Source organism: Ursus americanus, chromosome 24 (genome assembly GCF_024610735.1).
Source record: "Ursus americanus isolate L20-20 chromosome 24, mUrsAme1.1.p, whole genome shotgun sequence".
Taxonomy (NCBI): Eukaryota; Metazoa; Chordata; class Mammalia; order Carnivora; family Ursidae; genus Ursus; species Ursus americanus.
Genome location: NC_142150.1, coordinates 32,486,093 through 32,499,258, shown reverse-complemented (window position 1 = coordinate 32,499,258; position 13,166 = coordinate 32,486,093). Strand labels below are relative to the sequence as shown.

The 13,166-nt window shown below is 37.7% G+C and overlaps 1 protein-coding gene across 1 annotated transcript; it reads right to left on the bottom strand.

Moving 5' to 3' along the window:
• Positions 1–1,134: 1,134 nt before the first annotated feature.
• LOC123785178 (olfactory receptor 4C11-like) lies at positions 1,135–2,049 on the bottom strand. Its single transcript, XM_045786892.2, has one exon. It carries the CDS (start codon positions 2,047–2,049, stop codon positions 1,135–1,137), a length of 915 nt encoding a protein of 304 aa, XP_045642848.2.
• Positions 2,050–13,166: the final 11,117 nt, after the last annotated feature.

Genomic DNA, 13,166 nt, shown 5'->3' with positions numbered 1-13,166 from the left:
AACATTAGCTCTGTTTTTTTCTGTCAGTTGCTGCTTTTCTCATATGTATGATCTTATCCATGAGGTGTTGATTTTTATAATATAACTCTCAGAATTGGATAAAATATCCCCAATTCACCAACCAAGAATTAGGGAAATGCCCATGGGCTTACATTAGAAATGTATATGAAACTAAGAATATGAACAAATAATGAGAAACATGATGAACAAAGAAGAAAGACATTAAAGTACATAGAAATTGTGGATCAATACAAGGAATATATGTGTTATAGCTACAATTATACTATTTGAATAGAAAGAAGGTCATGAGTTATCTTCTTCTACAAGTTCAAGAGACCAAAATAAACAAACGAACAACAACAAAAAACCCGCAGTTTTTTACAGATGTTATAAAGGGAAGACAAGCATCAAATAGAGGCTTAATTAGTTGATATGTACACTCCCGCGGGATCATCAGTTTCTTGTAGTGACTTTGGGCTATTCACCATTGAGCCAAAAAAGATAAGATCTAGATTTAGTAGTGTCAAAACTGATTTGCCAACAAAATTGGTCAGTCAAAATTAGAGACTAATTTTTCAACGGAGGTCAGAAACATGGGAAAAAGGATCACAATCCAGAGTAATGTACAAAGGAGGGAGGTAAAGCTATATATGCAACAAAAGCTGGCTCACAAGCTGCTGTGTGCAGAGAAAAAGGGAGGAGTGGGCTTATCTTCCCTCAAATACTACTGTCACTCTGTTATATTGACCCAAAATGAATAGGTCTGTGCTTTGTGGTCATTCTGCCTATGGCTCCAAACACTCGATTGGGAGAGGGTTCAATTGTTCACATTGGGATGAAAACATTTTCCCTTTTCTATCAATCCAAATTTATTTACTCACAGAATGGGGCGCCTGGGTGGCACAGCGGCTAAGCGTCTGCCTTCGGCTCAGGGCGTGATCCCGGCATTATGGGATCGAGCCCCACATCAGGCTCCTCCGCTATGAGCCTGCTTCTTCCTCTCCCACTCCCCCTGCTTGTGTTCCCTCTCTCGCTGGCTGTCTCTATCTCTGTTGAATAAATAAATAAAATCTTTAAAAATAAATAAAATAAATAAAATAAAATTGGAGTCCTCTGATTTTTTTCCCATTGCAGTCAGAGTCTTTTGCACCATAAATTCCACATGGCATTTTTCACTTCTGCATTTCTCAGAGTGTAAATCAGAGGGTTGAGCACAGGTGTTCCAATAGTGTAAAACACAGCCACCATCTTGTCCACCGGAAATGTAGTTACAGGACGATTGTATGTGAATATACATGGGACAAAAAATAAGATAACAACGATAATGTGGGATGTGCAGGTAGAGAGGGCTTTCTTTCTTCCTTCTGCACTCTGGTTACTCAGAGAGTGTAAGATGAAAACATAAGATGTAAGTAGGACTATGAAACTTACCAAGCAGATAGCCCCACTATTAAAAACTACAAGTAAGTTGATTACATGAGTATCCATGCATGCAAGTTTCAACAAAGGTGTCATATCACAGAAATAATTATTGATAACATTGGGTCCACAGAATGGTAGTTTCAAAGCCAAGAAAATCTGTGCAGAAGAATGGATACAAGATACCCCCCAGGCCACATTCACCATTGTGCCACAGACTTGCTGGCTCATGATGGTTGTGTACCGCAGGGGCTTACAAATGGCCACATAGCGATCTAAGGACATGAGGACGAGCACCAAGATCTCCATGCACCCAAAGAAGTGCAATGCAAAAATCTGGGTCATGCACTCATTGAAGGAGATGACTTTCTTCTCAGATACAGAATCTACTATCAACCTAGGAGCAGTGGTTGTTGAGAAACAGGCATCAGAAAAGGACAAGTAGAAAAGGAAGAAGTACATGGGGCTCCCAAGTGTCCGGCTGTATCTTATGGTCATCACAATCAGTAAATTTGCCATCAGAGTTGCAAGGTAGAGAAACAAGAAGACCACAAACACGACTTTCTCCTTTAGCACATTCTGTGTTAAGCCAAACAGAATGAACTCATTCACACTGTTATTCCACTCCATGGTTACAGTGAATGTAGAAATTGTTCATCTGCAGGGAAAATTGGGAAATAGTAACTTGGCAATAGCAGTGAAACTAGATTCAGAATTACACTTGAGCTCTGCTAAGTTGAGAACTAATGACTTTGCTGTAACATCTTCATCATATCACTTTAATGTCTTGAATTTTTTCTTCATTTGAGAATTGGACACTCTAATAGATACTTTATTAAAAATAAACAAACTGAGGGCTTCAGAGGGGAGGGGGTGGGGGAATGGGATAGGCTGGTGATGGGTAGTAAGGAGGGCACATATTTCATGGTGCCCTGGGTGTTATACGCAACTAATGAATCATCGAACTTTACATTAAAAACCAGGGATGTACTGTATGGTGACTAACATAATATAATAAAAAATATTATTATAATAAAAAATAAAATAAAATAAATAAAAATAAAAAATAAAAAAATAAAAATATACTTACGTGTATATGTGAATATAGTGTATATGCAGTTCAATTGCTGAAAACATATATCCCTGTATAATTTTAAAATATATACACTTGGAGATTCTCACTTAAAAAAACACGTTTCTTGATTTGGACATGAGTTTGCACCTATTATTCCTGACCTCTTGAGTGTCTTGTTTGAATTATGTTTGAAGAAGAAATTATTTCCACAAATTCAGGTTCCTGGTGGCCATAATTTTCCCTCCTGGTATGTCAATTTAAGAAATTACTGTAATTTATCATTATTCTGCCTTACAATATCTGTAACTTTTAATATTGATGTCAAATGATCTAGAATGCATTTGAGTATGAGTTTTGAGAAACTCCTTCTTTCTGATAAATCACCAATCCTTCAATGAATCAATAACACCATCAAATCAGTCACCAATATGAACTAAGTACATACTCTTTTCTGCCATCTATGTAATGAGGCATAGAAATATGTCCTCAACCTCTTTACAAACAAGTTGGAGGGATAGCATAGCTGTAAATAAGATCATTAACTACAGAAGAATTACACACAACTCTGTGTGATAATACCAAGTGAATTTTGGTTCCAAAAGTACAAAGGTCCCTTCATTACAAATTGGCTGGTAGGTGAAGTTTCAAAAATGACAAAGAAATGAAGTAAGGGCTCTAAATATGTAAACTAGAGTTCCCAACACTCTTCTCTGAAACTCAAATATTCCATAAGGTTATACTGTCTTTCCCTAAGTAAGGGAAATATTTTAAATTTACTGACTCAAATCACCCATTGACCTCTAATAAAATTTCATATCTAACTAAAACATAAAATTTGCCACCCAGCTAAAATAATATTAGTGCAGTATGATAAACGAGGGATGTTTCAATCACAAGCTCTGATTGGCAGTTCCAATGGTCTCTGACATGTATCAACAAGAAAAAAAGATTAATTTGTTTTGAAACATTAGATTCCTGGGGCACCTGGGTGCCTCAGCCAGTTAAGTGCCTGACTCTTAGTTTTGTCCTATGTCTTGATCTCATAGGTGTTAGGATTAAGTCCCCCACCCCCAACCCCTGTCCAGCTCCATGCTCAGCAGAAGTCTGATTGGATATTCTCTCCCTCTGCCACTTCCCCCACTCATTTTCTCTCTCTCTCTCAATCTCTCTTGGAAAAACTAAATAAATAAGTAAAATAAAAAAATAAATAAACTTAGATTCCTAAAAAGGGAAGAAACCAAAGGAGGCAGGGCTTGGCTGTGAAGAGAGGAGCAGTTAGGTGAGAAGTGTGAGTAAAATATCATAGAGGGAGAAGCATGCTTCGCTTCAGGTTAATGTAGAGATGATTCCATAGAAACCATACTCTCATTAAATTAACGGGTTGTAGCAGAGAAATTTGGGGCCAGATAATGACAACCATGAAAGCCAGGTGATATGGTTCTATTTTGTTTTACTTTATATAAGCAAAAAGAAGATTTGGGGGCATTAAGACAAGAAAGTATCACTTAGAAGATGCATACATTATGTGACTACCACACCACCAGTCAGAGTTCTATCAGTGAATTCAGTCATCATTTCCTCACACACCCAGACTGTCCTATCTATCCTTCTATCATTCGGGAAGCATCTCAGTAATAGAGCATGCTTTTTCTCTTCCTTAATCCTTAATTTTTATTTTACCTCTTGAAATTTTACAGTTCAAATTATATTGGTACCAATAGTCTTCCCTTGGTTTTCCCAGGTCAATAGGCTTGTGCTTCTATCTCTTATAGTAATAGGTGCTTTATTATATACATATATTATAGATAGATGATAGATAGTTAGACAGATGATAGATAGATATTATACACAAAATTGAAGAAGGCAATCCTAGATTATATATTCTTCTACTTCTAAAATCTACAAACATCATTCCAACAATATTCCTCTTTTGTTATATCATTTGACCTGCACATTTTCTTGCAAGGTGGGTGTGTCCTCTTGCTTTATGTAAACAGAAATCTACATACAGAGTTTCAGCTGTGATACAGTAAGTTTCACCAAGTATAGTGAAGTCAGGCTAGAACTAGAATGGGATGCTACTAGCAAGCATCTCTCTCTAGCCTTCACCCTTCAGCATATAAAATATCAAATCCCTATCACCATGTAGATTGCATCCAAGAGAAGAAAAGTCCTAAGCCATCAGAGAAATATGCCAACTGATACCTTAACTCCTGGTTCTGACTCCAAAAATCAGGTTCTGTAAACTTCATGGTGAGGTAAAGGGAAACCTAGACACCCGAATGAATAACAGTGAAGAGGAAGACGGTGGAAAGACACAATACAGTCAGAGCAGGAGAGAGGAGAGTGAGAGTGAAAAGACACCAGGGAGAGAAGAGTTAGAGGATAAGATACAAAAGTCATACAAAAGAAGGGAGGTGAGCTAAAAATGTTGGAGAAAGTCATTTGGTCTAAGCTTTCATCAGAGAGTTCAGCGTCTTTCTTCATGACCCACGACAATCCCTCACACCAAAACCAGAAAGAAGTGCAGTTGTGGGTCATGAGCAAGGGGTTAACAAAGGTCTTAAAAACCCAAGTGTATAGAAAATGCATTCCTACATTGTACTCCATCCCAGAAACATCACCACTGACCTAAAACTTTTCAAATCAGGTGTCTCACCAAGATAGAAACTTCTGCACGTTGGTCTCAATGCCATGCTGCAGTTTCTTGCTCTACCCCACCCCCACATTAAGCAGAGGTGATTTGAAAGGTAGGAAAGCTTTGTGCTGAGGCCAGGAAAGGCTTGGGATCTCTGGACCACCTCAACCCTTCATGGTGGAAATAGTGTCCTGGAACTTCATCATTTGTTAGAAGACACTCTGAGTATAGATTCCATCAGATCCGTCTTGAAGAGGCAGTGTGAAGAAAAGATCTCAGACAGACTGAAAACTTACCTCTTTGCTTAGGGGGAACTAGATGACTTCCAAATATAAATTTTTTCGTATCTTCAACTCCAATTTAGTTAGAAGTTAAATCGTAGTAAGCCTGAATAAAACATGCAAACTGTACTTCATTGAGATTTATCAAAGTTTTTATCACAAGAGGTGACGGTATGTAGAGATTTATGCAGAAAGGGAACTCTGCATGTGGCCGTACATCACACAGTCCCCAGAATCTCTAATGTAGACAAAAACAACAATGTCTAGATTGGAGCAGGGAGAGGATCATGGAAAAGAGAAATTTCTTAATTCAGTTCCTCAAACTTTATGGAGGAACCACGTCCTTGCACTCAGAGAGAAATGCCTCTGAAGCTGCCTCTCTTCCCAAAGCTCCTCTTTTGGAAAACACAGGAGGTAACTGATTTCTTCTCACAGCATTACATATTTATGGCAATTCCTACACAAGTTTAGAAATGCCTAAGGCAGGCTTCCAGCCTCAGGACCTCCAGGAAAACCATTACTCCCAACCCAGTCCCAAAGGATAGCCAATGTGTTATCTTCTTCAGATGGTCCATAAGCAAACACATGCTTTGGGGCCAATTAGTTACCTTTAACTCACTGCAAACTGCAGGTAAGGAAAGTCTGTTCACTTCTCCATAGGCTTTGCTTAAGCCCATCTCTTGGAGAATTGTGAATGTTGTTGAAGCCAGTTAAGACTCAGATAGATGAAGTATATCAGGTAGACAGATATGAGACCTGGCCCCACCTTTATTGGCTCTGTGATATTAAGCAAGTTTCTCACATTCTTTAACTTCCCATTTTCTCTTAGAAAAAGTCAACTGGTAATAAAATTCCTTCCTTATTTCTTTCCCTCCTTCCTCCCTCCTTCCTCCCTTCCTTCCTTCTTTCCCTCCTTCCTCCCTCCCTCCTTCCTTCCTTCCTTCCTTCCTTCCTTCCTTCCTTCCTTCCGTCCTTCCCTTCTTTCTTTCCTTCCTTCTCTCCCTCTTCCTCTCCCTCCATCCCGCTCTCCCTTTCTTTCTTCCTTTCTTCTTTCTTATATCTTTTTTAGAAAAAAAAGACACTATGGGCTGGAGGGTCAGAGGGACAGAGAGAATCTCAAGCAGGCTCCATGCCCAGCAATGAGCCCCACACAGGGTTCAATCTCATGAACTTGAGTCATGACCTGAGCTGAAATCAAGAGTCAGACACTCAAATGACTGAGCCACCCATGCATCCCAATTAATTCTTTATTTTTAACATTAATGTTCAGTTCTCCCATTCCTAATCTTACCTATGTTCTTAAGTCAATGTAGAAAGGAAAACAGGAAAGAAGGAAAGGGAAAGAATTTTTGAATACATGACTTCTGCATTTACTTTTCATTTTTAAAGCTACATGCTCTTCCTGGAGTGTGAGTGGCCCTAGTCAGTTAAGTCTCTGACTCCTGATTTTGGCTCAGGTGATGGTCTTTGGGTCTTGAGATCCAGGTCCTTTGTCAGGCTCTGGACTCAACACAGAATCTCCTTGTCTGTCTCCCTCTGCTAATCCCCCTGCTTGTTCTCTCTTTCCTCCCTTCCAAATAAATTAATAAATAAATAATAAAATCTTAAAATAAAAAAAAGATAAGTGCCTTTCCACTTACCAGAGAGAAAGTTAGCTGTAAATGGTTATAAGCTATTAAAGATGATATAGGTCGCATTACAAATTACTTTTCACATGGCACATCATGTTACTACTCAGCACTCTGGTATAAGAATCACCTGCCAGGTGTGTCACTGTCTGCTAGACACCTTCAATGGGGATGAGGTGAGCCATCCAGGGTACAGAGGAAGGACAGAAGGTGGAGACAGGAATGGAGGTGAGAGGATCCCACAAAAGAATGCACAATGCTTTGCAGTCTTGCTGAAAGATCTACTGATAACCAACAAGCCCTGGTATCTCACAGAATCATCTGAGAGAAAATCACAACCCAATACCTCTTTTATTACAAATGGACTGGAAGAATCCTCAGGAAGGTTTTTGGGGTGTCACTTAAGGTCTTAGAAACTCAGCTTCCCCATCAATTAAATGAGAATATGAAGACCTACCTATAAAATATTTCTGTAAATCTTAAAATATAAAACATAGGAAAAGAATGAATCCTTGGTTCAGAGAAAGCACAGAGGAAATATCCATGTGTTTTTATTAATCCTAATTAAACATCAGGTATTGAGAACCAGAGAAGTGAAATACCTCACAAAGTTCCCACACCTAATTAATAACAGAACTGAGCCTAGAATCCACATCTCTTAAGTATAAGTCTAAATCTCCTTTATGTTCATATGATGTGCACAGTAATGTCATAAGATTTTGTGGCCTGGAAAACAAGAAAGGGAATGAATGACCCCCTGCATTAAACTTCCCAATCCAAAAGCCCTAAGTGAACTCCCTACTTCAGAAGGAATGATTAAGCTCCTCAGCTCTGTTGGGAAAATTTTGGGGGGTGGTTTCCAAGGAGATCCTGAAGTGGCCAAATGCAAAAAGCCAAGTCAATGATCACTTGAAGTTTCTTCAATCTCTGTGTCAAATGACCTTTAGTGCTCATTAAATTTCTTGTAGACCAAAGGACTGGAGGACATCTGGATTCCAGGTTCTGTCAAAGCAATGCCAGGATTTGCTGAATGCACTTGGCTATGCTCATTCCATCATGGAAACTGTGGAAATAGAACAAATGCCAACTGAGTTTTCTACTACTTTGAGCCACCTCTTTCTTCATCTTAGCATCAATCAGGGCCCTGGTTTAAACTCTGCTCATTTAAAGTTCCATCTTACCAAAATAAGGTTTCCAATGAATAATTCAGAAACTCTGGCTGGATAATCCCAACTAATACAATGCAAATTTGAGGCAATAAATGATTTTAATGGGATCAGAAATACTTTACGATTGAAAGTCCAGTCACTGAGAGCAGGATTCATTGTTGCAGGGAATGGAAGAAGGAATAGAGAGCAAAGAATGAGAAAGTGCATAGATAACAATGGCTTTATTTTCTATTTGAATTTATAAATGTATGTATATGTATATATGACCATTACCAAGATCTAATATCAGAAATAACTATATTCCTTTGCCAAATTTGACACTTTAGTGTGTCAATCTAAAAAGATAGACTTAAATGTGAATATGGGAAGATACCTCAATTATTCACTTTTCAACAGATATCTACTGAACTCCTACCTCAGGCTGTTTTAGACAATTATGATACATCATGAACCAAAAAGAGAAAAAAAATCTTCCTGCCTCACCAAGAGCTTACAGTCCATGAGAGGAGACTGACCAAAACAGTAAAAAATAAGAAAATTAAATAAATTATATCAGCATGTCAGAAAGTAATAATATCATCTCTTGAAAAAAAGAAAGAAAGAAAGAAAGAAAGAAAGAAAGAAAGAAAGAAAGAAAGAAAGAAAGAAAGAAAGAAAGAAAGAAAGAAATATGAGTAGATGGAGAAGTAGGGTCATAAAATCCAAAGGTGTGAGTTGCTCTTTTTCAGAGCATAGTCTTATGAAATAGGGACTCTTACAGCTCAGGTTCTGAGAATGCTTGAAGTCTTCCACTCTTGAGTCCTGACTGTTGTCTTCCTAAATCATGGACATCAGTGCCCTACACATAAGCTTCTTTTCACTTGAAATAGTAATAATGTAAGGATGATATTTTGGAGTTTCCTTTAGGCTGATTATAATCTTATCAGTTCCCTCATTAAATAATGAACTAAATAAAACTTTTGTCATGTCTTCATTTTATATTTCTTTGACAGTCATGGTTTCACTTTTTATAAAAAATTATTTTGCCTTTGGATAAAAGAAGAGAGACCATTACATTTAATAGAGATAAGCTAAAGGACTTCTTAAGATCCAGATAGTCTTGCACTTTATATTATTTCACTATGGGTTTCTCTGATTTATTTTGTTGGAGATTTGTTTCTGCTTAATCAATTTGTAAAACTCTCCTTTGAAACTTGCTTCGAAGTCAAATAGAAACAAAATTTTCATCGATATTTTTTATTAGGTTCCCAATTCTAGTCCCAGCCAGACTTATCTAAAATGAGTATCCTTTTCTTTCTTTTTTCTTTCTTTCTTCCTTTCTTTCTTTCTTCTTTCTTTCTTTCTTTCTTTCTTTCTTTCTTTCTTTCTTTCTTTCTTCTTCCTTTCTCTTTCTTTCTTTGTTTTTTGAAAACTGGGCATGGAGTTTTATTTATTTTTTATAATAATTTTTATTATGTTATGTTAGTCACCATACAGTACCTTTTCAACCACAATGAAACCAAATTGCTGAATAAATTCTATCAATCTGGCCCTAGTGTGTGAGTGTGTGAGTGTGTGTGTGTGTGTGTGTGTGTGTGTGTGTGTGTGTGTAGGAGAAGGATTGCATAATTGAATATAATTTTATGGCTTATTTAATCATTCCTTTATAAGTTCACTTCAAAATACTCATTGTTTACTATATGCCTAACACTCTAGGGCAAAAAAGCAGATAAAGTCTTTACTTTCTTGAAGCTTATATTCTAGTAAGTAGAGGCAGAAAATAGAAAAGGAACTATACATTATGTCAAATTACAATACCTGCTAGGAGAAATATAAAGCAGGGTAAATGATACGTGGTCCCTGGATAAGATTATTTTCTGTAAGGTAATCATAAAAGACTTCTTTGAAAAGGGATTGCATGAGCCAAACTTGAATGAATGCAGAAGAACCCACAAAGATATCCAAGGAGAGAAGTTTCCAGACAGAGAAACCAGCAAGCAAAAAGTCCCTGAGGACGGAGCATGGTTGGTACCATTGATCAAAGGAGGCCAGCTTAACAGAAGTGGGATGAATATAGATTAGTTGATGACAGATCATGTAGGGCTTTGCAGACCATTGAAAGAGGATTATTCTGGCTCCTGTCTAGAGAAAGGGTCATAAAGGAGCAAGAGTAGAATTACAAGGATATTGCAGCCATCTAGCTAAAAAGTGATGGTGGTTTAGATTGTGTTGATAGTAGTAGAGTTGAAAGTACTATGAAGGTAGATACAATAGTATTTGTTGAGGGATTTGACATTGATGTAAAGTGAGAAAAGAGTAAACATCACTCCAAAGGTTTTTGGACAGTATCACCTAAAGACAGTGTTGACATTTACTGAACCAATTTCATGTCTAGATGTCACCACTAACACAGCCAACATTTTCTTGAGTGTTTACAAGTGCCAGACACATTGAATCTTTATATCAACACTGAAGTCAGACCCTGCTGTCATCCTTATGTCACAGATGAAATAATGAAGCCTTAGAAAGGGTAAGGAAGCTATTCAATGTAAGTCAGTAGGCAGTGACCTTGGCCTTACACTGCAATAAATAGCATAAATAATTCTATAAAATGCATTTAACCTCTGGAACTCTTCACCATTTATTGTAAAATGAAGATAATTGTCTCAATGGAAATCTGTGAGAGCAAAAGCGTGACTAGGTCAGTAATTGGCACAAAATAGATACAAAGGGTGACATTTGACCATGACTATTAATGTAGTGTTCTTTCTATGAGATTGTATCTATACTATCCAAAGCAATGAATTATTTAAAAAAAGAATGAGAACATTTGTTTATCATTTATCTGCATGGTTTTTAACTACCTAGCATGAATCTTTTTCTCTTGTTTACCAAAGTGACTGCTTGTAAGCTATTTCACAAACATAGACACACACACTCCACACACATTCATTAATTAGTTAGTCTTGGCCTTAAATAGACAATATGGTGTTATACATGATTGCAGCTGAAAATAAATGCCAAATATAATATTCCAACAAAAAGAAATAAATTTCTTGCAAGTGTTGTCATTCACTGACAGTACTAAGATCCCTCAGAGAAAGCAAACAGATCAGGTGAATGCTGGGACAGCTACAGGTTCCTGTGGGAGCACATGCTGGACCTCAGTATAGGAAGGGAGGTTGGCACCACAGTTCTCTGAAACAAGGAGTCAGAGCACAGAGCTCAGGGAAGTGAAGAGGCTGCAGTATAGGACATTGCAGGGAAAAAAATTCAGAAGTTTCCAACAAAGTGCCAACAAAGTCCTTTGCTCAATACAAAGAATATTAAGTTGTGTGTTAAGTTGTGGGATGAAACAGCACAAGACAGAGTAAAGATCAGGAAAATGGGCACCAGGGTGGCTCAGTCAGTTGAGCATCCAAGTCTTGGTTTCAGCTCAGTTCATCATCAGGGTCTTGGGATTGGGCCCCATGTTGGACTCCATGCTCAGTGAGGTCTCCCTGAGGATTCTTTCCCCCCCTCTCTCTGCCCCTCCCCCACATCTCAAATAAATAAATAACTCTTAAAAAAAAAAAAGAAAAATATATTCTCATTCAGTCTGTACATTCCTTCACCTAGGATCTCTGCTTCACATAACAAATCAGGGAGAGGCTAATGAACTCCATCAGCTTGTAACTGAATAGATGGTCCCTTCAGTGGTCCCTGCTCTGCAGAAGACCCAGAAACTAGAGATGTGAGCCTCAACCTCTGACCAGCAGACACAGCTTTTGTCCACATTCCTTGTGCCTCAAAGTCTAAGATATACCTTGAACATATAAAGACTGCAGGTATATAAATTTTAAGACACTTGCACATAACTGAAAAGAAGCCAGGAAAGGAGAGGAGAAAGGAAACTCTTCCTGTGAGTGACTTACTGCCCCTGGTGTAACTTATTGGTGATGCACTAAATGTATATCCTTGTCAGTCCCATGTTTGAACCCTTTCAACAAATTTCTCTAAGCAGTATATTTTCAGAACACCATCTTGGATATTTCTGAAAGATGGTCCTGGCTTTTTAACATTTCTAAAGTTTCTCAAAGAGTTTTTAAAATGTTTCAGTTCGTTTAAACATTTTTGGTTGTGGGTATTGTGAAAATGCAAACATAAGTAATAATAATGATTGATACCTATTGTGCATTTATCATATCCAAGGTACTTTACTAAGCATTTTATAAAGGTTAACGCATTTAAACTTTACCACAAATCTATACACTCAATACTGTTGTGTTCCCACGTTGCAGATGAGCCACCTGAGATACAAAGAGATTAAGTAACTTGCTCAAGATGAATTTCGAAGCATAGTCTGAAACCCAGTCTAGCTCTAGGCTCATTAGTGTCCACTATACTAATTCCCTGGGTATAAGAAGTGTAAACATAATGGAAGAGGTACACAAATTTATTAAATTCAATATAATGTGATGAATATGGTGAAGAGTAAGTTACAAGTAAGAAGGGAGTGCAGATAAAGAGCCTTTGGCTGAGCCACTTGGATTTAAAAAAAAAAACAAACACAAACACAGAAACACAAACAACAAACCAATAAACTTCCTGGAAGAGATGACATTAAAGTTGAGTCTGAAAATATGGCTAAGATGCTTCCAAGTTAGCCAAAGTACAGGGCATTCCATGTAATGGGACCAGCATGAATAAAGACATAGAGCATAAAGCAGATGTTATGTGCTCTGCTAAGGATTGAATAAATTAAATCATATGAAACACTTTGAAAAACCCCTGGCACATAGTAAGCACTTGGGTAGTGTATTCCATTGTGCACACGATTATTAGCCTCCCTGTATCTACACTGTTTTCCTTACAATGTTGCAGATTCTTCCCTTTCTGACTCTGGGAAGTCCTTGTGACTCACTTTGGTTGACATAATGTGGTAGACCCAGACAGAATGCCAGTTCTGAGCCTGTGCCTCAAGAGGCCTTGCACACT